At 42.1% G+C, this 27,668-nt stretch overlaps 1 protein-coding gene across 1 annotated transcript in view; it reads right to left on the bottom strand.

Annotated features, from left to right (window-relative positions):
• LOC132379454 (catenin alpha-3-like) overlaps positions 1-27,668 on the bottom strand; it is a 1,635,404-nt gene that overhangs the window by 414,413 nt on the left and 1,193,323 nt on the right. The window contains exon 10 of the mRNA XM_059947342.1: positions 787-943. Coding sequence (XP_059803325.1) covers positions 787-943 — 157 coding nt within the window. The remainder of the gene's footprint in view (positions 1-786; positions 944-27,668) is intronic.

The following is a 27,668-nucleotide window of genomic DNA, read 5'->3' as shown; positions in this document are numbered from 1 at the left end:
TATCAGCATTTACGAGGGGTTTGGATAAGTACATGAATGGGAGGCGCAAGAAGGAATGCAGGTGGACAGGACTAGGCAGAATAATAGTTTGGCATGGACTAGATGGGCCACAAAACATGCTTTCTGAGCATTAGCAACGTAATTATGACCTCATGTCGGATAATTAGAAATTTTGTCCAACATTCAAAGCTATTCTCTTCAGTTCCCCAGGCACCTAATTCCATCCCTCCCCCGGCCAAATCTGCAGCAGGTCCCGTGCTGAACTTTTAATCCTTAATCCACTCCACAACTTAGTCCTCTAACGTTTACCTCTGTAATGTTAAACAAGACCCACTCATGCTTTTATCCTCTACTAGAAAGCACGGCAAACTCTTTTCAGCCTCTCGACTTGACAACTTCAACGGTACCCTGGCATATTTCTTGTGGTGTAACTAGATCTTATCCAAAATACTTATTCACAAACAGCTCACGGCAGGTCCCCTGCCTTATCCCTCTTCCCCAAGCCAATGAGCATTTTAACCTCAGAGGGAAGAAGAGCTGGGAAGAGCTACGTAACTAAACAAAGGGTGAGGATTGTCTCGGAGAGCTCTTCAGCTGGTTGACATCATGCCAGAAAATGGTGCTGATCTATCACAATCATTTATATTTTTCATGCTTTAGGAGGCCATTTGACTCATCAAGTCTGTGCTATCTCTCCAAGTAGTATAATCAGACCCATCATCCCCATTTAATTTCCCCTAGCATATTCTCTCAAATGTGACCAGTACAGATAATTAATTGCCTTACCAGAGATGGCAAGAAACTCATCGATGCTGGTAATGTCATCAACTGCTTCAGTCAGGAGATGGACATGGCTCTCCCAGGTCTTCTTATACACCTCCACATTGCTCTGGATGCTTTGACTTTTTGGGGAGGAAGCAAGAGCCAGAGCAGCATTGATGACCTGTGACAACCAGAAGAGGGAACATCTCAGAAGTGTTTAGAGAGGTTGGTTAAGGTTAGAACAACTCCTGTCTCAGCTTGACCACTGCAATTTGCTTATTGCCACAATAGGTCTACAGCAGATGCAACCTCATGTGGCTTTGGATCACCTGGACAGTACTAATACTTATGTCTGGATGCTATTTATTGACTACAGCTCAGTGTTTAACACAACCATTCCTACAGTTCTGATCGAAAAGCTCCAAAACCTGGGACTTTGTACCTCCGTTTGCAACTGGATCCTTGACTTCCTCTCCGGAAGACCACAGTCTGTGCTGATTGGAAATAACATCTCCATCTCACTGACAATTAACACTGGTGTACCTCAGGGGTGTGTGCTCAGCCCACTGCTCTACTCTCTCTATACCCATGACTGTGGGGCTAGGCATTGCTCAAACGCCATTAAAAATTTTGCTGTTGTTGGCAGAATTTCAGATGGTGACAAGAGGCATACAGGAGCAAGATACATCAGCCAGTTGAGTGGTGTCGCAGCAAAAAACTTGCACTGTGGACTTCAGGAAGAGTAAGGAGGTGGAAAATGCATCAGTCCTCAGAGCGGGATCAGAAATGGAAAGAGTAAACAATTTCAAGTTCCTGGGTGTCAATATCTCTGAGGATCTAACCTTGACTCAACATATTGATGCAGCTATAAAGAAGGCACAACAGCAGCTATATTACATTAGGACTTTGAGGAGATTTGGTATGTCACCAAAGACACTCACAAATTTCTTCATGGAGAGCATTCTAACTGGCTGCATCACCTTCTATGTGGGGAGGGGAGAAGCTGCCGAACAGGATCGAAAGAAGCTGCAGAAAGTTGAGAACTTAGTCAGCTCCATCATGGGTACTACCCTCCGTTGCATCCAGGACATCTTCAAGGAGCAGTGCCTCAAAAAGATGGCATCCATCATTAAACTCTCCCATCGCCCAGGACATACTCCTTCTCATTGCTACCATCTGTAAGAAGGAACACACTAAATAATTCAGCGTTTCTTCTCCTCTACCATCTGATTTCTGAATCCACATTGAACCTATGAGCATTACCTTCTTGCACTACCTCAACTTTTTTTGCAGTACTTATTTAATTTAACTATTTTGTATTGTATATATACTTACTGTGATTCACAGGTTTTTATGATTAAGTGTTTCAATGTTCTGCTGCTGCAAAATCAACAAATTTCACAATAAGGGCCAGTGATATTAAACCAGATTCTGATTTGGAAAAAAGTACGCCACTCAAACGAAATGTGTCAGATGGAGGCTGAATAACACAAGGGCAAACTATCCTGATTGCTAGACAAATGACAGATAACGTTGAAGATGTTCACCAGGTGTAGAGAGAGAACCACAGTACACATTTCTAATTAAGGATCATTGACTGAAAAGTTCTCTCTTTTCCTCTCTCCACAGATTCTCCCTCGCCTGCTGAGTATTTCCACCATCATCTGCATACTAATTTGAAAGTGTTTTGCAGTAATGAGTTTTTCACCTTTTCATCTCTCTGAACTAATCATCTGCTGTCAGCTACCGAGTTCATTCTGAAATGAGGTTTTACATTAGCTCAATGATTTTTATGCAGGCATTGATAGGCAGAATTATGACACACCCAGAATAGCCTCCTCATCTCCAGGTGACCCTGGAATTTCCATCCCTGAGGGCAATGGCTGTGAATCCTTCAGGAGGTTGAATCCACGAAAGATAGTTAGTCCAGACAGCGTACTTGGCTGAGTACTAAAAGACTCAGTTGAGCAACTGGTTGGAGTACGTACAGACATACTCAACCTCTCACACCTGCTGCCTGAGGTTCCCACCTGTTTCAAAATAGAATTTAATGTAACAATGCTGAAGGAAAACTGGTGACACCATCTGATAGTGCTTACACTAACTGCAATGAAGTACTTTGGGAGGCTGATTACATCAACTTCCACCTCAGAGATGACCTGGATCTGCTCTAATTTACCTGCCTGCACAACAAGTCAACAGCAGGTGCGAACTCTGAGTCCTCACTCTGCTCAGGAGCACCTGGAGCTCTAATGTCCAGCCGCTGTTTGTCCGCTACAGCCCTGTATTCAAAGCAGTCCTGCCATCCGAACTCATCGAGCTTCAGGACGAGGGCCTTTGTGCCTCCCTCTGCAACTGGATCCTCATCAGCAAACCTCCGTCAGTGAGGTCTGGTAACAACATCTCCTCTTTGATGGCTGTCAACACAGGTGAACTTCGAGCCTGCGTGGCTAAAGCACCGCTCGAGTGCCACCTTCAAATCTGCCAATGACGTCGCTGTTGTCGGATGGATCTCAGATGGGGGATGTCAGAGCAATATAGGTCATCTGGTTGAGTGGTGCTAAAGAGCTGATCGCTCACTTCAGGGAGGGGTTGGAGGGTGAATGTGCGCCAGTTAACATGGGCAGATCAGTGGTGGTGAGATTCAGCAGCTTTAAACTTCTAGGAATTGACATATCAAATTACCTGTCCTCAGCCCAGCACATCAATATCATAATGAAAGTCCACCAGTATCCTAGAAGGCTAAGGAGTTTCAGCTGGTCGCCAAACTGTCATGGTCGCGATTGTTAATCCCCTATTTTGCCCCTAATCTCCTTTGATTATGCCTTGATTCCAATCCTTAATTTCCCATTTGCTGCTAATTCGCTTGATGACAGCACACCTGGTCTCCATCAAGAATTGCAGTACAAGAACCCTGGCATCACAACCATTGGTTGCCAGTTTGTTGGTCTATTCCCATGTGATAACTTTGCTTCCTGGTTGCTTAGTACTATTAGTTCTAAGTTCAGCTCCAGTTTCAAGATATTCCATGAAAACCCCATCTCCATGTCAAGACTCCATATCAGAGCTGTGTCAAGATTTGTTTCCTGTTTGCTGGTCCACGTTCACATCTGCGCTGGCATCCCCAACAGAATCTCCGTGCCCGTGTCCTGAACTTGGGTTCTCCTTAGTCAATCCGTGCAACACAAACACCAACAAACTTTGACAGATGTACTGTTGAAAGTGTAACTGGTACATAGTGGTCTGGTACAGCAATTCAAATACACAGGAACATAATAAGCTGCAGCAGGTACTAGACTTTGCCCAATAATCATGGATACATTCCTCCCCACCACTGGTTGCATCTACAAGAGCTACTGCCTTAAAAAGGAACATCTATCATCTGGGATCCCCACCATTTGGGCCATGCCATCTTTTCAGAGCTGCCAGCAAGCAGGAGATACAGAAATCTGAGGTCCCATTTCACCCGTACAAGAATAGGTGCTAGGGATCCTTAATAATGGAAGCTGCCTCTCTGAGACACCGCTCTGTGTGTGAGCAATGCCCTTCATTATTTAGAGAAGTGTGGCTGTATATCTTACTGGAGACAAATTTTGGGCATGGATCTACCACTGGCACCACTGTGGTCAGCTGGATGCTGGAGAACTAGTGTTATGGAACAAGAAACTCTTGAACTAAGCTGACTATATAATGTGAACCATGTCGTGGACACTCCCAGACAGGCAAAACACTATTCATCAGGCTGATCAACACCTCCACCCATTAACCCACCCCATCACCCCCATAAGCATTACATCCACATCGGCCACTCTTCTCCACAGCCCATCCGCACTCTTCGTTCCCCCATACACTTTACGGTTACTCTCCACACCTCATACCTACTCCTTTAGCCAGAGAGTGGTCAATCTGTGGAATTCATTGCTACAGACAGCTGTAGAGGCAAGACCTTTATAAATACTTAAGGCAGAGGTTAATAGATTCTTGACTGGTCAAAGCATGAAGGGATATGGGAAGAAGGCAGAAGACTGAGGATGAAAAGGATCAGCCATGATGAAATGGCGGAGCAGACTCAATGGACCAAATGGTCTAACTCTGCTTCTATGTCTTATGGTCTTACACTGACACAGTCACTGTGCTATTGTTTTTACATCCCCTGCTGCAACTTAGAAGAGTTCCTCCTGCCAAAAGTCACTTGTCACTTTTTCATTTTCTATCGGAGTCATCTTGTGTTCAAGTATTCCTGCACCTAGGACAGGGGTCGGCAACGTTTACCACTAAAAGAGCCAATATGGACCCATTTCCTACAGAAAAGAAAACACTGGGAGCCACAAAACGAAATAACACTGCATACAACGGGTTTTTTTTGCCTTTATGCTATGTATAAACAAACTATAATGTGTTGCATTTTTGAAATTGATGAACTCCTGCAGAGAAAACGAAATTACATTTCTGCATGCAACAAAAACATTTTGAACTCCGAAAAAAAGACGTTGGGTTGAAGGTTACTACATAGGTAGCCTACCTTGGATCGAAGAATTAAAAGAAAGCGCGCACTGGCGGGTGTCAGGCATTGGCAGTTGTGATGTATATTAATAGCGATAAAAAACACGTTGTAGCGATGTAGCGCTACACGCAGCGCTAAAATAAAGACTGCAGTCAAAGGTAACTTTATTCGAACAGCCTTGCTTTAAAGCCTCCCTCAACCCGTCCCCATGGGCGCGGATGCTCCAAAAGACACGTACTCACAAACCCCCGTAGGCTATCTCCCTTAGTCGGAACGGTGGCTAATTGTTCGGATGTGCCAGGAAACGGTGTCTCCGCAAAGTACAAGATCACCATAATCTTCAAATTTCGAATTACATTTCAAAAGCTAACAAACCACGGGGAGCCGCATCACAGAGATCAAAGAGCCGCATGTGGCTCTGGAGCCACAGGTTGCCGACCTCTGACCTAGGATAACTTTATGTACAGTACACACTATTACTCCACATATACAAGTTAATCTTATGTACATACTGCAAAATTTAACTGTTATTTGTACGTTGTGTTTTATAGGATTCCTTTTAGATTTCTATTTATTGTGCTTTTTATGCTGCATCTGGAGTAACAATCATTTCATTCTCCTTTGCACCCGAGTACTGAAGAATGGCAATAAGCAACCTTGCATCTTGAATCTAAATGCAATTTTCATCTTTGCATTGCCTGTAGTTTTAGCATTGCAACAATTAATTTCGCGGCTGCAATACCCACAACACGGTTTCCATACACATTGTAGAAGAAATATGGACATCCATATACCTTCAATGATTCAGAACCTTCTGCTGGAAAGGGAGAAGTCTTGTTCTAGCCAATTGCTTGAGAGTGCATTTGCCTTTCTCTGAAGACGCATCACATATTCAGAGTTACTATACCTCACAAATTTCATTAGGCACTGACCTGCTCCCTCATTGGTTCTGCCCTGAGGAGATCGTGCTCAACAGTTTCTTTACTTTGCAGTATTTTCCCCTCCACTGACTAAAGCAGATTTTAACTGTAGACAGAGCTGTGAGTATGACCCTAATACTTACACAGCTCAATTACCAGGCAATTACTACCAAAAATAGCTCTAACAGCTGCAAATTTAACATTTATCCCAAGGCATTCTTCCTCCGCATATAATTGGGCTACACTTTAGTACTCCAACAGAACCTCTTTGTTCACATAAGTCTCTGCATATGTGTGCACATATTTAATTAAAACTAATAGTACTTAGCTGAAAATTAAGAAACTTCAACAATAAAGCAATGCATTAGTGAAAGTATCACACTAGTACAGGTTCAGTAAAAGGAATCAACTAAACCTCATCATAGATATTGCAGAAGTACTCCTGTTTTAAGCTGGAAAGTTGCCAGAATGATTTTAGAAAGCATAATGAAAGGTTACTCATCTAAAATGTTAATATTTCTTCTCTTTCCACCGTTGCTACTCATTTAAGCATGTACAGCATTTTTGTTTTTAATAGGCATGCACCTAAAAAGGTGTGACAAAGGGAAAATTTATCAAACAAAATGCAGAGTGTGCAGAAGAGGTTATGAGGATGATCCCTGGAATAGAGGGCACATGTTCCAAATGAGGATGGACAAACCGGAGTTGTTTTCTTGAAGTATTGTGTTCCGTTCTGGCTGCATTATTATAGGAAAGATGTGGAAGCTTTAGGGAGAATACAGAGATTTACCAAGGTGCTGTTTGGGATGAGAGAGCACGTCTATGAGGATAAGTTGAGTGATCTGGGGCTTCTCTTTGTGAAGTGATGGATGAGACGTGATTTTATAGAAGTGTACAAGATGATAAGAGGCATTGATCAAATGGATAGCCAAAGACATTTTCCCAAGGCAGAAATGGGCAATATGAGGAGCATACTTTTAAGGGGATTGGAGGAAAGTACAATGGGATGTCAGAGGTAAGTCGTCCCCCCCCCCCCACAGAGAACAACAGATGCATGGAACATCCTGACAGAGGTGATAATGGAGGCAGATAGATTAGGGGCATTTAGAACAACTCACATAGCCATGTGGGTGATTGAAAAATGAAGTTCTATGTTGGACAGAAAGGTTAGACTGATCATACTGTTACATCAGAACATAACAAAATAGGAGCAGGAGTCGGCCGTCTGGCCCGTCGAGCCTATTCTGCCATTCAATAAGATCATGGCTGAACTGACCATGGACTCATCTCCACTTACCTGCCTTTTCCCCAAAACCCTTAATTCCCCTACTATGGAAAAATCAATCCAACCTGGTCTTAAGTATATTTACTGAAGTACCCTCCACTACTTCATGGGCAGATAATTCCATAGATTCACCTCTCTCTTGGAGAAGCATTTCCTCCTCATCTCCATCCTAAATCTACTCCCCCGAATCTTGAGGCTATGTCCCCTGGTTCTAGTCTCACCCATCAGTGGAAACAACTTTCCTACCTCTAATCTTATCTATCTCTTTCATAATTTTTTTATGTTTCTATAAGATCTGCTCTCATTCTTCTGAATTCCAGTGAGTAATGTCCCAAGTGACTCAATCTCTCCTCATAGACTAACCCCCTCATCTCTGGAATCAGCTTGGTGAACCTCCTCTGCACTGCCTCCAAAGTCAGTATATCCTTCCTTATGTAAGGAGACCAGAACTGCAGGCAGTATTCCAGGTACAGACTCACCAGTGCCCTGTACAGTTGCAACATAACCTCTCTGGTTTTAAATTCAATCCCTCTAGCAATGACAGCCAACATTCAATTTGCTTTCTTGATAGCCTGCTGCACCTGCAAACCAACCTTTTGTGATTCATGCACAAGCACTCCCAAGTCCCTCTGCACAGCAGCATGCTGCAATTTTTTTGCCAGTTAAATAATATTCTGCTGTTTCATTTTTCCTTCTAAAGTGGATGACCTCACATTTACCAACATTGTACTCCATCTGCCAGACCCTTGCCCACTCACTTAACCTATCTATATCTCTCTGCAGATTCTCTGTATCTCCTGCACAATTTGCTTTTCCACCCAATTTAGTATCATCAGCAAACTTAGTGACACTACACTCGGTCCCCTCTTCCTGATCGTTAATGTATATCGTGAACATTTGCAGGCCCACCACCCACCCCTGCAGCACACCGCTCACCACTGATTACTGACCAGAGTAACACCCATGTATCCCAATTCTCTGCTTTCTGTTAGTTAACTAGTCCTCTATCTATGCTAATATATCACCCCCAACTCCATGCATCCTTATCTTATGGATAAGTCTTTTAGGTGCCTTTTATCGAATGCCTTCTGGAAATCCAAGTAAATAATGTCCACCTGTTCCCCTCTATCCACTGCGCTCATTGAACTTCAAAAACTCCAGTAAGTTTGTCAAACAGGACCTGCCTTTGTTGAATCCATGCTGCATCTGCCTGATGGATCCATTTCTTTCCAGATGCCTCGCTGTTTCTTCTTTAATGATAGCTTCAAGCATTTTCCCAACTACAGATGTTAAAATAACTGGCCTATAGCCATTTGTCTTTTGCCTACATCCTTTTTGGAACAGAGGTGTGATTTTCGCTGTCTTCCAATCAGCTGGGACCTGCCCATTGTCCAGGGAATTTTGGTTAAATTATCAAAGCCTCTACTATAACTTCCGCCATCTTTTTCAGTAACCTGGGATGCATTCCATCAGGTCCAGGGGACTTAGCTACCTTCAGGTCCACAAGTTCGCTCAGTGCTACCTCTTCAGTAATAACTATTGCACTGAGGTCCTCCACTGTGAAGACCAGCACAAAATAGTCATTCAAAGCCTCGGCCATTTTCTCAATACCCAAAATCAATTCCCCCTACTTATTCTCCAAGGGACCTACATTCACTTTGGCCACCCTGTTCCGCTTTATATAATTATCAAAACTTTTACTACCAGTTTTTATATTTTGTGCTCGTTTATCTTTATAACCTAGCTTTCCTTTCTTATTGCTTGCTTAGTGTGCTTTGTTGCTTTTTAAAGTTTTCCCAATCTTGCAGTATCCCAGTACTGTTGGTGATTTTGTATTCACGAGCTTTTAGTTTGATACCCACTTTTATTTCCTTAGCTATCCAAGGCTGGCTCTCCCCATCCTTACAGTCCGTGCTTTTAACTGGAATATACTTTTGTTGAACACCATGAAAAATCTCTTTGAAAGCCTTCTACTGTTCCTCAACTGTCTCACTATGTTCCCAGTCTACACTAACCAAATCCTCCCTCATCCCATTGTAGTCTCCATTATTTAGGTATAATATCCTGGTTTTAGATTGAACTATTGCACCGTCTATTTGCATGAGAAATTCATTCAAATTGTGACCACTTTCCAAGAGGATCCTTGACTACAAGATCATTAATTTTATCTTGTCATTGCACAGGACAAGATCGAAGATAGCGCATTCCCTTGTAGGCTCAGTGACATGCTGTTCAAGAAAGCCATCGTGGATGCATTAAATGAAATCCTCAAGACTGCCTTGACCAACTTGATTCACCCAATCCATGTGCAAGTTAAAGTCCCTCATGAAAACTGCTGTTTCATTCTTACATGCCTCAGATATTTCTCTGTTTATTGCCTGTGCCAGTGTAATGTTATTATTCAGTGGTCTATAGACAACTCCCTTCAGTGATTTTTTTCCCTTTACTATTCCTAATCTCTACCCAGATGGATTCAACATTCTGCTCTTTAGATCTTAAATTGTCTCTCACCATCACCCTTTTAATTAAAAGGGCTACCCACTTCCCTTACCTTCCCACCCGATATCCTTAGATATTTAATTCCCAATCCGCTCCACCATGCAATCACGCCTCTGTAATAGCCACTGAATCATACCTCTTTGTACTGATTTGAGCCACAAGTTCATTGACCTTGTTTCAAATACCATGGGCATTCAAATAAAGTACCCTTATACTCAGTGCTTTGAATATCTGTAATCTTTTACACTTGACTTTTCCTCTCTCCACTTTTATTTTTCTCTTTATCTTTTCCTTTTTCTTTGTTTACCCACACTTTTCTTTTTTTTTACTTTATCTATACTTCTCCAATCTGTTGAACCCACCCGCCTACTATTTAGTTTAAAGTCCTATCCACAGCCCATTGGTACAGTTCCCTCCTTCCCCAATACTGGTACCAATTTTCCATGAAATCAAACCCCCTTCTCCCACACCAATCCTTGAACCACGCATTTTACTCTCTAATCTTCTTGACCCTATGCCAATTTGCATGCGGCTCAGGTAGTAATCCAGAGATTACTACCTTTTTGGTTCTGCTCTTTAAATTAGTCCCTAGCTGCTCAAATCCCCTCAGCAGAACCTCTTTCTTCATTTTACCTACGCTGTTGATACCCACAGGGACCATGACAACTGGATCTTATCCGTCCCACTGCAAATTCCTCTGCAGGTCAGATAAGATGTTCCAAACCCGAGCACCAGGCAGACAACGCAGCCTTCAGGATGCTCTACCCTCTCGACAGAGAACTCTGTCTCTTCCTCTGCCTATCTTATCCCCAATTAGCACTATATTTCTCTTCTATGGTGCCACAGTTAGGTCGCTCATCCTTTCTACAGCTCCCATTGTCTTCCACACAGGGAGAAAGAATGTCAGACTGTTGGACAAGCTCAAGGGCTGGGGTCCTCCAGCACTGTCTCTTGGATCCCACTACCCGCCTCACTCACAGTCACACTCTCTTGTTCCAGACCACAGACCGAATTTGAGGCAGCTGATCTAATGGGTTTGACTGCCTCCTGAATCAGAGAATCCAGGTGACTCTCCCCTTCCCTGATGTTGGTTAAAAGGTCAGCACAACATCATGGGCCAAAGGGTCTATACTTGATCGTTTGATCGTTTTACATTCTCTGCAGCAGCAGAGACTGAAGAGGCACCTGACAGAAGTATATCAGAAAATAAGACGTATAGATAAAGTAGACATCTAGTATATTTATCTCGTGGTTGAAATGTCTAAAACCAGAGGACATATATGTATTTAAGGTGCGAAGGGCATTTCTCTACACAGAAATAAGTGGGTGCCCGGAATACATTGCTGGCAGTGGTAGATACAAACAGTGGCATTGAAGAGGTTCTTATATAAGCACATGAATTTGCAGAAAATGGAGGGATTATAAACCATGTGTAGGCAGGCAGGATTCATGTCATTAGCTTATCAATCAGTTCAGCATAACTTTGTGTTCTGAAGGACATGCTCCTGTGTTATACTGTCCTACATTCTATTTTCTAAAGTCTGTGCAAATTTGAGCATGTAAAAAGTAAAATGTAAAAAGTACTGGAGCAAATTTAAATGCTGCGTGTGAAGCCTTCCTCAATCATTTGTACACTTTTCAGCAATTTCAGCAACTACAACGGGTATAGATAAAGTGCAAGCAGACCTTCTCCACTGGGGTTGAGCGAGACTAAAACTAGAGATCATGGGTTAAGGGTGAAAGTTGAAATATTTGAGGGCAACTTCTTCACTCAAAGGCTGGGAGAATGTGGAGTGAGTTGCCTGTAGAAGTGATGGTTGCGAGTTCGATTTCAACATCCAAAGGAAATTTGGAGAAGTACGTAGGTGGAAGGGATGTGGAGGACTATGGTCCAACTGCAAGTTGGGGGGAATAGGTAGAATCAGCATTGATTAGATAGGCTGAATGGCTTGTGTCTGGGCTGTAGTACTCTATGACTCTAAATGGCCTGATCTACCTGAATGTTAGTGATTGGGATTGATTGGATGTTTCTTTCAAAAGCATACCCGCCAAAAGTATGGACATTTTACTTCAAGCAGGAATATTGGCCTGAACACCAAGAGGCAGCATCGGATCTTACAGATTAGTTTCTGAAGGTTTACTCTCCCATGGCAGCTTCAAAGCACCCCAGGGAGATTGGGAAAACTATCCAGGCAACTGTTCATCCCTCGGGACAAACTGTCTATGAATATCTTTTATAAGTGCACTGATTCTCATGGTTATCTTGAATCACCGCAAAAATAAACAAATGCTTTGACAGGTTGGTCAAGGACAACATCTGCAGCATGCTATTACCCACACTGGAGCCCCTACAATTCGCCTACCAACACAACCCATCCACAGATGACGCAATAGCCACTGCTCTACGTACCATCCTTACACATCTGGAGAAGCATGCTTATGTGAGAATGCTGTTCTTGGACTACAGTTCAACATTCAACACCATAATTCCCTCCAGTCTGACAAGAAACTCAGAGACCTCAGCCTTCACTTTGCCTTGTGCAGCTGCATCCTAAACTTCCTGTTAGATCACCGGCAGGTGGTAAGAGTGGGCTCCCTCACCTCTGCCCCTCAACACAGGTGCCCCTCAGGGCTGTGTCTTAAGCCCCCTCCTTTACTCCCTGTACACCCATGACTGTGTTGCCACCCACAGCTCTAATCTGCCAATTAAATTTGCTGACAACACTACATTGATTGGCCTAATCTCAAGTAATAATAAGGCAGCCTACAGCGAAGAAGTCATCACTCTGACACAGTGGTGTCAAGAAAACAACCTCTCCCTCAGAGTTGCATAGACAGAGGAGAGGGTTATGCACTACAGGAGCAATGGAGACAGGCCAAACCCTATTGATATCAATGGATCTGGGCTTGAGAGGGTGAACAACTTTAAATTCCTTGGCATACACATCACTAAGGATCTCACCTGGTCTGCACATACCAGCTGTGTGATGGAAAAAAAAACACAACAGCACCTCTTCACCTCAGACAGCTGAAGGAGTTTGGTGTGGGCCCCCAAATCCTAAAGACTTTCTGCAGCGGCACAATTGAGAGCATCCTGACTGACTGCATCACTGCCTGGTATGGGAACTGTACCTCCCTCAATTGCAGAGAGTGGTGTGGACAGTCTAGCGCATCTATAGATGTGAACTTCCCACTAGTCAGGACAATTACAGACAGGTGTATAAAAAGGGTCTGAAGGATCACTGGGGACCTGAGCCACCCCAACCACAAACTACAGTATTCCAGGTGCTAACATTCAGGAAACAGTGCTGCAGCTTGAAAACCAGGACCAACGGGCTTCGGGACAGCTTCTCCCACTAGGCCATCAGACTAATTAATTCACGCTGATACAATTGTAATTCTATGTTATATTGACTGTTCTGTTGTACATACTATTTATTATAAATTACTATAAATTGCACATTGCACATTTAGATGGAGATGGAATGTAAAGATTTTTACCCCTTATGTATATGAAGGATGTAAGTAATAAATACAATTCAATTCAATATACCTCTTCCCACCTTGTCTCCTGTAAAAATGCCATTCCTTTTTCTCAGTTCCTTCGTCTCTGCTACATCTGTCCCAGGATGAGGTCTTTCCTTTCCAGGACATCAGTGATGTCCTTCTTCAAAGGATGGGATTTCCTCTCCTCCACCATTGATGCTGCTCACATCCACATCTCCTCCTTTTCCTGGATGTCTGTACTCACCCCATCTTAACAGGGATAGAGTTCTTCTTGTTCTCACAGACCACCCCATGAGTATCTGCATTCAACAAATCACTCTCTGCAACTTCCACCATCTTCAACAGGACCCTACCACCATACACATCTTTACCCTCTCCCCCATTCTCCGCCTTCCGCAGGGATCGCCTGCACACTCACCTCCTCCCTCACCTCTATTCAGAGTCCCAAACCCTCCTTCCAGGTGGGTCAACACTTCACCTGTGAATCTGCTAGTTGTCTACTGTATCCAGTGCTCCCGATGTGGTCTCCACTCCAGCTGAGAGACATGACGTAGATTGAGGATGTGCTCAGCCCGAAACGTCAACAGTTTATTAATTTCTGTAGATGCTGCCTGACCCGCTGAGCTCCTCCAGCACTTTGCATTGTTCTAGGAATGCCAGTAAACTTTAGCCATAAGTGTGGCAGTAACCTTACCATCAAACAGCATCTCCTAAAGCTTTGTTCCAGAAGTAAGGGCGAGTGCTGTGAATCATTGTTAAAGGTAAACTGGTGAACATTTCTCATAAAAGTCTACTAAAGAGTCAAAATACTTCTCATATTAGAAGGACACATTGTAGTAGTGTGTAAAACAAGACACAACAGACAGCAGCATAGTCTCGAATGCAGCAAAACTTCTATATGTATCACAAAAAGATTTATCAGCATAACTTTCCATCTACCGCAAATGACACAAAATTTACTTTGGCATCTATGCTGCAACAAACTGCACTGAAAGGCAACAGGACTTTAAGATCACAGTCCTGATTGACAGAAAAGCATTACAGATGCAAATTGACACAGCTGCAGACTTGGGAAAAGCAATTTGACAAGCAGTTTCATCAGTCGCCCTTAGTAAGGAACATTGTCAATCTCAAGAGTTATTCAGGACTCTTTTAAGTCTTTGGCACAGTAATGACACACTCAGTGGCCACTTTACTAGGTACCCTCTGCACTTGCTAACGTGGCCACTGAGGGTATGTTCATGGTCTTCCACTATTTCAAGGTCCAACGTGTTGTGCATTCCGAGATGCTCTTCTGCACACTACTGTTGTAACGTGTGGATATTTGAGTTACTGTCACCTTCCTGTCGGTTTGAACCAGTCTGGCCATTCTCCCCTGACCTCTCTCATTAACAAAGTGTTTTCACCCACAGAACTGCCAGTGGATTTGTTTTTTTTTATTTTTTGTACCATTCTCCGTAAACTCCAGAGATTGTTGTGCACAGATATCCCAGGAGATCAGCAGTTACTGAGATAATCAAACCACCCTGTCTGGCACCAATGATCATTCCACAGTCAAGGTCACTGAAATCAAATTTCTTCTCCATTCTGATTTTTGGTCTGAACAACAAGCTGGATCTCTTGACCATGTCTACATACTTTTATGTATTCAGTTGCTGCCACAAGATTGGCTGATTAGATATTTGCATTCACGAACACATATACAGGTGCACTTGATAAAGTAGCCAGAGTGTTTATGTCACCATATAGTAACCTGAGATTCAATTTATTTGCATGTATTTACAAGAAAATAATGAACTGCAATAGAATTGGTGAGCAACTAAGCATAAATAAAGACTGTCAAACTGCCAGTGGGCAAATAAGCAAATAATACTGAACACTGGAGTTGCAGAGTCCTTGAAAGTGGATTGATAAGTTGTGGAATTGTTCAGAGTTGAGATGAGTGAAGTTACCCATGCTGGTCGAGGATCCTGATTGTTGTTGAATAATACTTTGCTCCTGAACCTGGTGGTGTGAGACCCAAGGTTCCTGTAGCTCCTGCCCAATGGTAGTAGCAAAAAGAAAGCATGGCCAGGATGAGACAATCCTTGAACTTGTTTTCTTGGGGCAGTGCTTCATGTAAATACACTCAATGGAAGAGAGGGGTTTTCCTGCAATGGACTGTGCTGTGTCCACCACTTTCTGTAAACTTTTCATTCTTGGGCATTTGTGTTTCCATACCAGAGAGTGATGCAGCCAGATAGGTACGCTCCATTGTCATCTACATAAGTTTGTCAAAGTTTAGGTGACATACCAAATTTATGCAGACTTAAGTAGACGCTCAGTTGTACCTTCTTTGTGATGCCCCAAGATAGATCCTCTGATAGACCAATATCAAGAAATTTAAAGTTACTGACCCACTCTGCCTAATGAGGACTAGCTCATGGATCTACAGATTTTTCCTCCTTAAGTCGACGATCATTCTTTGGTTTTGCTGTTGCCAAGTGACAGGTTATTGGTTGTGGCACCATTCAACCAGATATTCAGTCTCCCTCCTATATGTCAATTTGCCATCACCTTTGATTCGCCCAACAACAGTGGCATTATCAGCAGACTTAAATGCTGCATTGGAGCTTGTCTGAGCCACACAATTATAGATAAGGATATGCTCAGTGGTTGCTTTATTAGTTACCTCCGAACAGAACTCCCACTCTCATAATTCAAGATGGTGGCATGACGCAGCATGCATTGGCCACTCCAGGAATGAATATCTGTTATCTGTAAGTAGGGGCCGTGCACAATCCTGATTTGATGGAGACGGACGTGTGAAGCACGGAGGAACATCTGGTGGAACTTTTGAAATGCCTGTTTCGCTGCCGCTGCTACTGTGCGATCGGAGAAATCTCCGGGAGGAAGGCCCCGAATCCACGGCTTTGCCTGTTAGTTGGCGGCCGGTGCCGGGTCGAAGCGTTCGGCAGAGATGGCGCTCGGTGTCAGAGCCTCAAAGTTTTCGTACGGACTCGGAGTTGGCTGTGGTCGGAGCTCCCAAAGTGCTGTATCGGCAAGCTGCGGCGCTGGAGGTTCATGGCAGGAAGAGTTTTTCTTCCTTCTACCATCTGCGTGAGATGATGGGCTGTCGGGACTTTGGGACTTTCGTTTAAACCGTGCATGGACTGCTCTTTATCAGATTACGGTATTGCTTTGCACTGTTGAAAGCATATGTTATAATTATGTGGTCTTTGTCAGTTAGTCTTTTGTCAATTATGGTATTGTCTACACTGTTTAAACTATATGTTAACTATATGTAACTATGTGGTTTTGTGTAGGTCTTGTAGCTTTAGGTTTGTCTGATGGGTTTGTAGCTCCTTTCTGGGGAACATGCTAAGACAGTAGAGCGATATCGACATACAGCAGCCTCTCTGGACTCTGGATTGGTGATTACCAAATGTTATGTGGTTTTTCTTGTGCGGTCTATTTTGTGCTATTTTTGTGATATCATTCCGGAGAATATTGTCTCATTTTTTAACTGCATTGTACTTGTGTTTTATAAATGACAATAAACTGAATCTGAATTGTATGTTTTTTTTGTTTTCACAACATTCTCTATAAACCCTAGAGACTGTTGTGTGTGAAAATCCCAAGAGATCAGCAGTTCCTGAGATACTCCAGACACTCCGTCTGGCACCCACTATCGCTCTACAATCAAAGTTACTTAGTTCCCATTTCTTCCCCATTCCAGTGTTTGCACTGGTATGTGATTGGCTGATTAGACATTTGCACTAACAAGCAGGCGTATCTCAAAGTGGCCACTGAGTGTTATCTCTGGTTATCTGTAACATGATGGCACTCTACTAAATGACTAACAATGCTGGGGAAATACTTTAGTGATGTTGGCTGTGAGATTAAGCATAATGACTCTAAAGTGCAAACAACCAGCAAGGACAAGTGAAGCCTCTGCATTAAGTTTCAATCAGAAAGTGTTGCTTCAGGTACAGGCTTTCAGCAGAGCTGCACTGATGTCAGTTGAGGTTAGGTGCTCAAGGCTGGATTAGCATTTAGCAAGTATTTCATTCAGAAGAAACATAATGGTTTATATTGCATTACAAATGGTTAATGTGAACTGCTTAGAATGAAGGCACAAAAGATTCTGCGGATTCTGGAAGCCTTAAGCAACACTCAAGTGCTAGAAGAACTCAACAGGTCGGACAGGGAAGGGAAAAGAGTCAATGTTTTGGGCTGTGGCCCTTTGTCAGGATGGGAAAGGAAGGGGAGGAGAACAAGCTGGCAGGTGATAGATGAGGCCAGTTGAGGGGGAAAGAAGGTGGATGGCAGAGCTGGGATGAAGTAAGAGGCTGGGAGGTGATAGGTGGAAGAGGCAAAGATTGGCTTTAATTGCCACATGTATATTAAAACAAAGTGAAATGCAGTTTTTGTGTCAGTAACCAATACAGTCACAGAGTGCTGAAGGAGGAGGCATCTGATAGGAGAGGGCGTGGAATAAAAGGAGGTGAAGCTGATGTGCAGTTTATGTTGGGGAGGGGGGGGATGGGTGAGAGCAGACAGACAGACAGAAAATGGGGGAGATACAGTATAACTGAGGCCAGCTTGGATAGTGATGGAAGAGAAACCCTGTTTTCTGGGAAAAAAAAAGGACATCTCAAATGTTCTGGAATGGAAAGCCTCATCCTGAGAACTGACAAGGTGGTGGCAGAGGAAATGGGAGAAGGGATTAGGTGACAATGTGGGAAGAGGTATAGTCAAGGCAACTATGAATCAGTGAATTTGCAAAAGATGTCGGTAGATTTCCTTTCTCTGGAGATTAATTAGAAAAAAGTTTTCTTCTGCATTATTGCATCTCTACAGTTAGCCTAAACAATCAAATAAGTAACGGTGAAACAGAAAGGAAGTAAAAGAGATGCAATAAAAAAATGATCCCATTATATGCAAAGCTGAATAGCTTTAATTTAGTCTCTTCCCTTCCCCAGTGCATCCCTGGATTAATTACTCATGAGTAATTGGTAATCCTGATGAAGTACTTTAACTTTGCTGCACCTGTGTGAAGAGAAATGGAATTAATTTTTCAGGTCAGAGATCTATCTCTTTTCCCACAGATGTGGTCAGGCCTGCTGAGTATTTCCAGCATCTTCTGGTTTTGTTTCAGATTTCCAGCGCTTGCAGTTTTTTTGACCTTCAAAGATGTTTGCATTGACTTCAAAAAGCCCACAAAATACTGGATTGATCAACACATGGATGGGAATCCTGACATCTTCAGTCATGTTAACAATTTACAAATTGTCAAACAGGCAATTAAATATCTAAAATGTTTAACTTCCCACTACTGAATCACAATCGGAGCCTTCTTCAAACAGCTCGTAATCTGAATGTGTAGACTGATTATTATAAATGAGCACATGAATTGGATGAGAGAACAAGTCTTAATGCACAGTGACAGCCATACTTTTACAATTGCCTCAATTACCACAGCTCATTAGCTGCATTACAATTTAATCTTACCTATTTACTAATCAGCATAATGAATATTATTCTAGAGTTCTGTTTTGAGAGCGGAGACCAACAACTAATTACAGCAATAGGATCATCGTTTGGTGGTGCTCAACATTCAACGCCAATGCAAGAAACATGGTAAAATTATATGAACAAATTATTCCCAGCAAAGAACATTTCCTTACAGCACATTACATTATCTAACTTGTTTCTATGCATCAAATTCCATGTTATTATATCAGCACCATTAAATTTGCATTCCTGTGTTCAGTTTTCCAGCATTTCTAGTCTTTTAATTTTAATGTTTCGGTTTCATGTCTTATTGTCTTACTCGGGTTCCTCCAGCATCTTGACCTTCCCTAATGCTTTAGCTCTCCAGCAACACAACCTTTGTTTCTAGGCATGTGTGAATTTAGCCTCCTCACAGAATTATTGTAATAGCCTTAATTATAGCTGTGCAGTGGGAAGTGCCTTTGTGTTAGCCATCTTTATCTGCCTCTCCTTGTTGGTTAACTCCTGCTAGGTCAGTATATGGCAATCCAGGCCAGATAATTAATTAGAATCAGGTTTATTATCACTGGCATACGTCATGAAATTTGATTTCTGGCAGCAGTACAATGCAATACACAAGATATACTATCGTTATAATAAGAAATACATATTCAGTGGCCACTTTATTAGGCAACTCTACTTCTAGATTTGAAGTATGTTCAGAGATGCTCTTCTACACACCATTGTTGTAATGCATCTTTAATTGAATTTTAGTCTAAACAACTGAGCCTCTTGACTATGTTTGCATGCTTTAATCCATTGAGTTGTTGCCATGTGATTGGCTGATTAGATACTTACATTAATGAGCAATTTATTTCTAATAAATTAGACAATGGGTGTAGATATAGACCAAAAATGATGAGGTAGTGTTCATTGTCATTTCAGAAATCTGATGCCATTGAATGAGTGTCTTCAAGCTCCTGTGCCTCCTCCCTGATGTCAGTAGTGAGAGGAGATCCTCCTGGGCGGCAGAGGTCCTTCGTGATGGATACTGCCTTATTGAGGTGACAAACTGGACAAAGTACTCCTGGTAAATCTTCCCTTAACAGAGGCTATAATTATTCATCAACACTAACATCTGGGCTGAAGTAGATTGTTCAACTCAGAACAGCTGTGGGGATTACTCTGCTTCTTTATAGAACTTGTTGCCAGAATGTCCACGCTCAAGGTCAAATCTCTCGAGTGCCTTTTATTGCTGCATTCTGCATCTTTGTTTTCATTTTGCAATGGAGAGAATAGCTGGACAACTGTTCAGCTGTGGATCAGAGTAACAGCACCACCTTCAGGGTCTCTATCTTGAACATCTGCCAGTGGTGTTGGAACTGGTGCAAGTCCACTGCGATGCTGAAAATCAAGCTGATGTGCAGCTCAGTGCTCCCAGACTTTTTGGGTTACCACCCCCTTGGCTCCCAGAACAAATCCCCAGTGACCCCTTTCCAGCCAGGACATTAAAAACTATAAAGAATTTCGATTTACCATGCAGAGTGAAAGAAACTAAGAAATTCAAATTCAAGTGTGGAAAAATAATGGTAAAAATTACTGAAGTATTTTTAAAGCTACAAATACAATTAATTTTTTTTATTACATTAAGAATAATTTGAGCTTGCGTCAGTAGTCCAACTATTCAGTAATTCATTGCTTTTTCACCTTTCAATGAGATAGATGGGCTTGATGCAGTGAGATCAGCTTCTCAACATCAGGCTGAATATACTCAGAAGAGTTCCAGTTCCCCACATTCAGTAATTTGCAGTCTGTTTCATTGCTTTGAAAGAAGTTGGGCACTGTACTGAAACCATGCTCCACTAGGTATGATGTTGGAAAGGCAATTAAGAACATCTTGACTTTTTCCCCTCCCCACAGTACAGGACTGCATTCAGAGATTTTTGTCTGTAACCAAAAGTCTTGATGTGATTTTTTTGAACCTTGGCTTCAGCTCAAAGTAATTTTGTAGTGAGAGCACTCCTTCCCCCATTCTTCCTGTTGATTCCTTATTATTGTGTTCAGGAATGGATTTATTACCCAGATCTGGAATTTGGATCGAGAGAAGGTCATGAAATCTCGCTGACCTGCATTTATGCAGCTCATCCAGGTGGGCACAGTGTACTGAGGATTATCACCCGATATTCTTTTTTAACCTTCCAAATCACAGAGGCTTGGAATTTGCAAAAGGTCAGAGTGGCCAGTGTTGCAGTTAAATAGGGTTAACTTGGACAGAAATGTGAAGATGACTGATTTGACCTTTATAAAATTCATCTAATTACCTTGCAATTGAAAACTGATTTCATTAAATTTTGTGAATAATTCTGACAAACAATCTCAGGCCTAACATTGTTGTTGAATACTGAATGAAGTATTCAAGTCCTCTAGGAATTTTATGACAGTTTTGAAATGTGCCTAAAAGTGTCTCAAGCAGTTTCCTTTCTGTGAGCAAGCATTAAAAATGTTCATCATTCCCAATACAAAGCTCTCGAAGTAGTTGAGAACTGAGAGCATGGAACTTGATTTTATTTACCACTGATAACAGAAAACTAGTATAACCAAATATATGGTTGTCACAAAGAAGAAAGGTGCAGAAATGTAAACTGAAAGTGGGCAATGAAACAATTAAACTTGCAAGTGTAATAACTTAGGGAGCATGGTAACATCTGATGGTAGGGTTAATGTTGAAATTATGAGAAGGATTGGAATCGCTAAATGCATGTTCAAGTCTTTGAGCAAGATAATAAAGAATAACATAATTTCTATGGGTACAAAACTCAGTGTTGGGGTGCTGCATTCATTCCACACTAACACACAGAAGCAAATGTTGAACAACATCAAAGCAAAATGAGGGAAGACGCGAAGCTGTAGAAATGTGGTTTTTGAGGAGAATGATGGAAATATCATGGAAGGATAGAGTAACAAACGAAGAATTGCTGCAAAAGGCTGGAAATATGAAGAGAGCTGTTATCTATCAGGAAATGGTGGGTGGAATTTCTGGGGTACGTACTGAGGAAAGAGAAACTTGATCATCTTGCAGTGATGGGAAGAATTGATGGATGGAAAAGTCCCAGTGGACAGCACATGACATTCATGAGTGACATCAAGAGATGAAGAGACAAGTTTTGTGGTGCTTATTTGAACTTCTCAGATTAAAGACAGATGGAAGACCATGAACGCCCATATTATATGACACTGCACATCATGATGAAATTGATAACAGTGTTAAATGATTTGTACAGCCGATCAATTAGTATTTTTTGTGACAAGATGATGTCTGTGAATTACATAGTTAATACTAAATATGCTAGGGTCTGCTTGTTTTAAGAAAGTAATAACCTCACGGTGGCATCCTGTTATTGATGGTGCCCCATTTGTTGCACACGTAAGAATGTTGGTAAGCAAAATATCTGTCTATTTGAAGAATTGCTCAATGACCTGAAATATTGACGCCCCCTTCATATTTGTTTCTCGTCCCCTTGCAACTTATAACTCTTGAACAACGCTTTCATCTTTTATGAAACAAACATAACCAAGAGGCAGAGATTCGTCGCCTGGCAAAGTTGACACATCCAACTGCGGAGAAAATTCTGTAGCACAGTGTGACTTCCACACTCTCAGACAGTTCATCTACTTACCTTTCAACAGAGCTGTTTGTGGGTGGAATTGCTTCAATTTAATACCAGTGCCCAAGAAGAGCATGTCACCTATCTAAATGAAATTTACATCCACAGTGATGAAGTGTTTTGAGAGGCTGGTGTTGAAACATATCAGCTCCCATATGAATGGTGACTTGGATCAGCTCCAATTCACCACCTGAAGCAACAGGTCTACAGCAGATGCCATCTTGTTGGCTCTTTGCACAATCCTGGAACATCTGGATAGCAAAGTTACACACATCAGGATGCTCCATATTGAGTACAACTTGGTATTTGACACCATCATCCCTTCAAAACTAATCAGTAAACCTCAAGGCGTGGGTCTCAACACCCCCTTGAGCAATTAGATTGTGGATTTACTCATTTGTAGACTCCAGTCAGTTTGGTTTGGCAAAAGCATCTCCTCCACAATCTCCACAAGCACAGGAGCACCACAGTGAAATGAACTTAGCCCTCTGATCTACTTGCTTCACCCCTATGATCGTGTGGCTAAGTACAGCTCCAACACCACATACAAGTTTTCTGATGACACCACTGTTGTGGTCTATATCAAAGGTGGTGCAGGAGAAAGATTGAATATTTGGCTGAGTGCTGTCATAACCACCTCTCACTCAATGTCAATAAGACCAAGGTTGTAGATTTTAGGAGAGGGAAACCAGAGGTTCATGAGCCAGAACTCAATGGGGATCAATGGTGCAGAGTGTCAGTAGCTTTAAATTCCTGGGAGTCACTATCTCAAAAGATTTGTCCTGGACCCATCATATAAATACAAACCCCATTTCCAGAAAAGCTGGGATATTTTCCAAAATGCAATTAAAAAAATTTGTGATGTGTTAATTCATGTGAACTCTTATTTAACTGACAAGTACAAAGAAAAGATTTTCAATAGTTTTACTGACCAACTTAATTGTATTTTGTAAATATACACAAATTTAGAATTTGATGGCTGCAACACACTCAAAAGTTGGGACAGAGTTAAAATAAGATTGGAAAGTGCACAGAATATTCAAGTAACACCAGTTTGGAAGACTCCACATTAGGCAGGCTTATTGGTAGCAGGTGAGGTATCATGACTGGGTATAAAAGTAGTGTCCACCAAAGGCTCAGTCTTTGCAAGCAAGGATGGGTCGTGGCTCACCCCTTTGTACCAAAATTCGTGAGAGGATTGTTAGTCAGTTCAAAAGGAACATTTCCCAACGCAAGATTGCAGAGAATTTAGGTCTTTCAACATCTACAGTACATAATATTGTGAAAAGATTCAGAGAATTCAGAGACATCTCAGTGCGTAAAGGGCAAGGCCGGAAACCACTGTAGAATGTGCGTGATCTTCGAGCCCTCAGGCGGCACTGCCTAAGAAACCATCATGCTACTGTGACAATTATAGCCACCTGGGCTCGGGAGTACTTCGGAAAACCATTGTCACTTAACACAGTCCATCGCTGCTTCCAGAAATGCAACCTGAAACTGTATTATGCAAGGAGGAAGCCATGCATCAACTCTATGCAGAAATGCCAGTGAGATCTCTGGGCCTGAGCTCATCTCAGATGGACCGAAAGACTGTGGAACCGTGTGGTGTGGTCAGATGAGTCCACATTTCAGCTAGTGTTTGGAAAAAACGGGCATTGAGTTCTCTGTGCCAAAGATGAAAATGACCATCCTGATTGTTATCAGCGAAAGGTGCAAAAGCCAGGATCTGTGATGGTATGGGGGTTCATCAGTGCCCACGGCATGGGTGAGTTGCATGTATGTGAAGGTACCATTAACTCTGAGGTGTATATTAGGATTTTGGAGACATATGTTGCCATCAAGGCGACGTCTCTTCCTGGGACATCCATGTTTATTTCAGCAGGACAATGCCAGACCACATTCTGCACGGGTTACAACAGCGTGGCTTTGTAGACAGAGTGCGTGTGCTTGACTGGCCTGCTGCCAGTCCAGATCTATCTCCTATTGAAAATATATGGCGCATCATGAAGAGGAGAATCAGACAACAGAGACCACGGACTGTTGAGCAGCTGAAGTCTTGTATCAAGCAAGAATGGACAAAATTTCCAATTGCAAATCTACTACAATTAGTATCCTCAGTTCCAAAACTATTAAAAAATGTTATTAAAAGGAAAGGTGATATAACACAATGGTAAACATGTCTCTGTCCCAACTTTTGTTGAGCGTGTTGCAGCCATCAAATTCTAAATTTGTGTATATTTACAAAATACAAGTTGGTCAGTAAAACTATTGAAAATCTTTTCTTTGTACTTTTGACAGTTAAGTAAGAGTTCACGTGAATTAACATATCACAGATTTTTGTTTTTATTGCATTTTGGAAAATATCCCAACTTTTCTGGAAATGATGTTTGTATTATTGTGACTAAAGCACGACAGCCCCTCTACTTAGAGACGCATAGCAGGTAGAGGCAGAACTGAACAAATAAGGTATTTGAGTACATTTTGGTTGCATCATAGCCTTCTATGGAAACATCAATGCAGCCAAATGGAAAATGTCATGACGTGTGCTGGCAATATTGGAACCCAAATGCAGAGTACAGACAGACTGATACAGAGATGTCCATGCGAGCTTATTCATAATTAGTGTAAAAGAACATGGGGTTTTCCTTAATCCTGTCCGCCAAGGCTTTCTCATGGCCCCGTCTGGCTCTCCTAATTTCATTCCTAAACTCCTTCCTGTTAGCTCAGCTGTGCGACACCACAAGTCGTAACATTCGCAGGACCCTGCGATTAGCACATATCGGGTGTCCACTTAAATAATCCAAGAAACATGGCGTCTCTGAACCTATTAAAATACACTTAACAAGCTTAAACAGAAAATATCAGAAGACCAGATTACAAAGAGTGAATCATTCAATAGAAACAAGGAAATCTGAACAAGTAACGACTCTCACTGAACAATAACCAACCAATTCAGGTGCTCTATAAACCATGGAGTCCAGTGCTCTTCAGCACCCCACACTGGCCTGAAGGACTCATTACAACAAAAGTTGTGGGTATGACCCAGTCTGTCACGGGTAAAAGCCTCCTCACTATTGATCACATACACATGGAGTACTGTTGCAGCAAAACAGATTCCATCATCCAAGGGCATACTCTCTTCTTGCTGCTGCCATCAGGAAGCAGGTACAGGAGCTGAAGGACCCACACCACAATGTACAGGAACAGTTATTACCCCTCAATCATCAGAAAGGATAATTTCACTCATTGAAATGTTCCCACAACCTATAGACTCATTCTCAAGGACTCTTCGTTTCATGTTCTCAATATTTACTGCTGATGTAGGTATTATTATTTTTGTTCTTTTGTATTTGTACTATTTCTAGTCTCTTGCACATTGGTTGCTAGTCTGTCCTGTTAGGTGCAGTCTTTCTATTGTATTCTAATATTTTGCTTGGATTTACTGTATATAGCTGCAAGGAAACAAATCTCAGGGTTGTATATGGCAACATACATGTACTTTGATAATAAATTAACTTTGAACTTTTAACCATGATAAGAAACACACGAGAACAGAAGGAAATCAGGAGGGCTAAAAGGCGTGGTGGTGTTCTAGCAGACAAGGTGAAGGAGAATCCCCAGGGTTTCTACAGTAAAGCATCCCAAGGGACAGAACTGATCCTCTTGAAGATCAGAGTGGTTACTTATGCATGGCGCTGAAAAAAGATGGGCAAGATCTTAAATGGATTTTTTGCATCTGTATTTTCTCGTGAGCCGGACAGAGATTCCAGATGGATTGAGCATGGATTGTATTGTTACGAACGTGCCGCAACGCTGAGGGGCCGAAGGGTACAAAGTCGCCCCCTCCTTTTTGAGAATCGCAAGATCACTATTAATTCAGGTCTGGGACCCAGGAAATGAGAGCGAATCCACAAGGTTTGGAATGTGTCCTGGCCTCAGCGAAACAAAGTCACTGATAATGACCATTGTCTCTTGGAGACAGAATTGTGTATTGAGTACTGTACTATTCATTGAAGCCCCTCAGGGGACGACCAGAGTGGGCTGGTTGAGGGATTGCATCATCCCAACCTGATTGACATCTGAGACCCAGTGAGTAAGGATAAAAGAGGGTCTGGGGAACAACCCCTTTAGATGCACCAGGAGAAACGCTAGAAATCCCGTGACAGCATTTAATAGTGACAGCCGGTGGGGGGCTCGTGTGCATCCTTTCCCTTTGCCTAGGATTGGCGGCCTCACCACAGAAGAACAGCTTAGCTAAAGGAGAGGCCACAAGTGAACGGCCACACCAACGAGACTCCGACGGATCAAAATCATAAAAGGAATCGGCAAGTTTTTCTCCAAATCTCTCTCTCTCTCTCCCTCTCCAACCATTGCAAACCCAGCAGTCCCCAAAGGCTGCAGCCTGCATGAACTGAGTGACTTTATATTTCCATTGGACAATACATTATCCCCTAGACAACAATAGAGCGTATTTCTTATTGATTATTATTATACCCACACTTTTAGGTTTAGTATTGATGACGTATATTATCTGTATATTTATATTGATATTACTTGTGTGTATTTTTACTAATAAATACTGTTAAAAATAGTATCATCAGACTTCAACAGACCTCTATCTTTGCTGGTAAGTGACCCAGTTATGGGGTTCGTAACAGTATACAGATTACAGAGAAGTAGGTGTTGGCTGTATTGAGGCAAATTAGGGTGAATAAATCCCCAGAGCCTAACAAAGACTTCCCATGGACTTTGAGGAAGTTTGCAGGAGCCCTAGCAAAGACATATATATACCCTTAGCAACAGTGAGGAGCTAGAGGGCTGGAAGATAGAAAATGATCTTCTCTTGTTTAAGAAATAAAGAAATATATAAATTTTCTTTTGACTTTGGTATGTTTACAATAAACAAATGGATGAGCAATAATTTCCTAAAACTAAATGAGGATAAAACTGAAAATCTTTTGATTGTGTCATAACAGTGGTGCTGGGAAACAGACCCAAATGCAAGACACAGACACTGAAGTACTGGGAACTGGACTAGACTGGAGTTAGGG

This window comes from Hypanus sabinus, chromosome 22 (genome assembly GCF_030144855.1).
Source record: "Hypanus sabinus isolate sHypSab1 chromosome 22, sHypSab1.hap1, whole genome shotgun sequence".
Taxonomy (NCBI): Eukaryota; Metazoa; Chordata; class Chondrichthyes; order Myliobatiformes; family Dasyatidae; genus Hypanus; species Hypanus sabinus.
The sequence above is the reverse complement of the archived record's forward strand: the minus strand, read 5'-3'. Positions and strand labels throughout refer to the sequence as shown.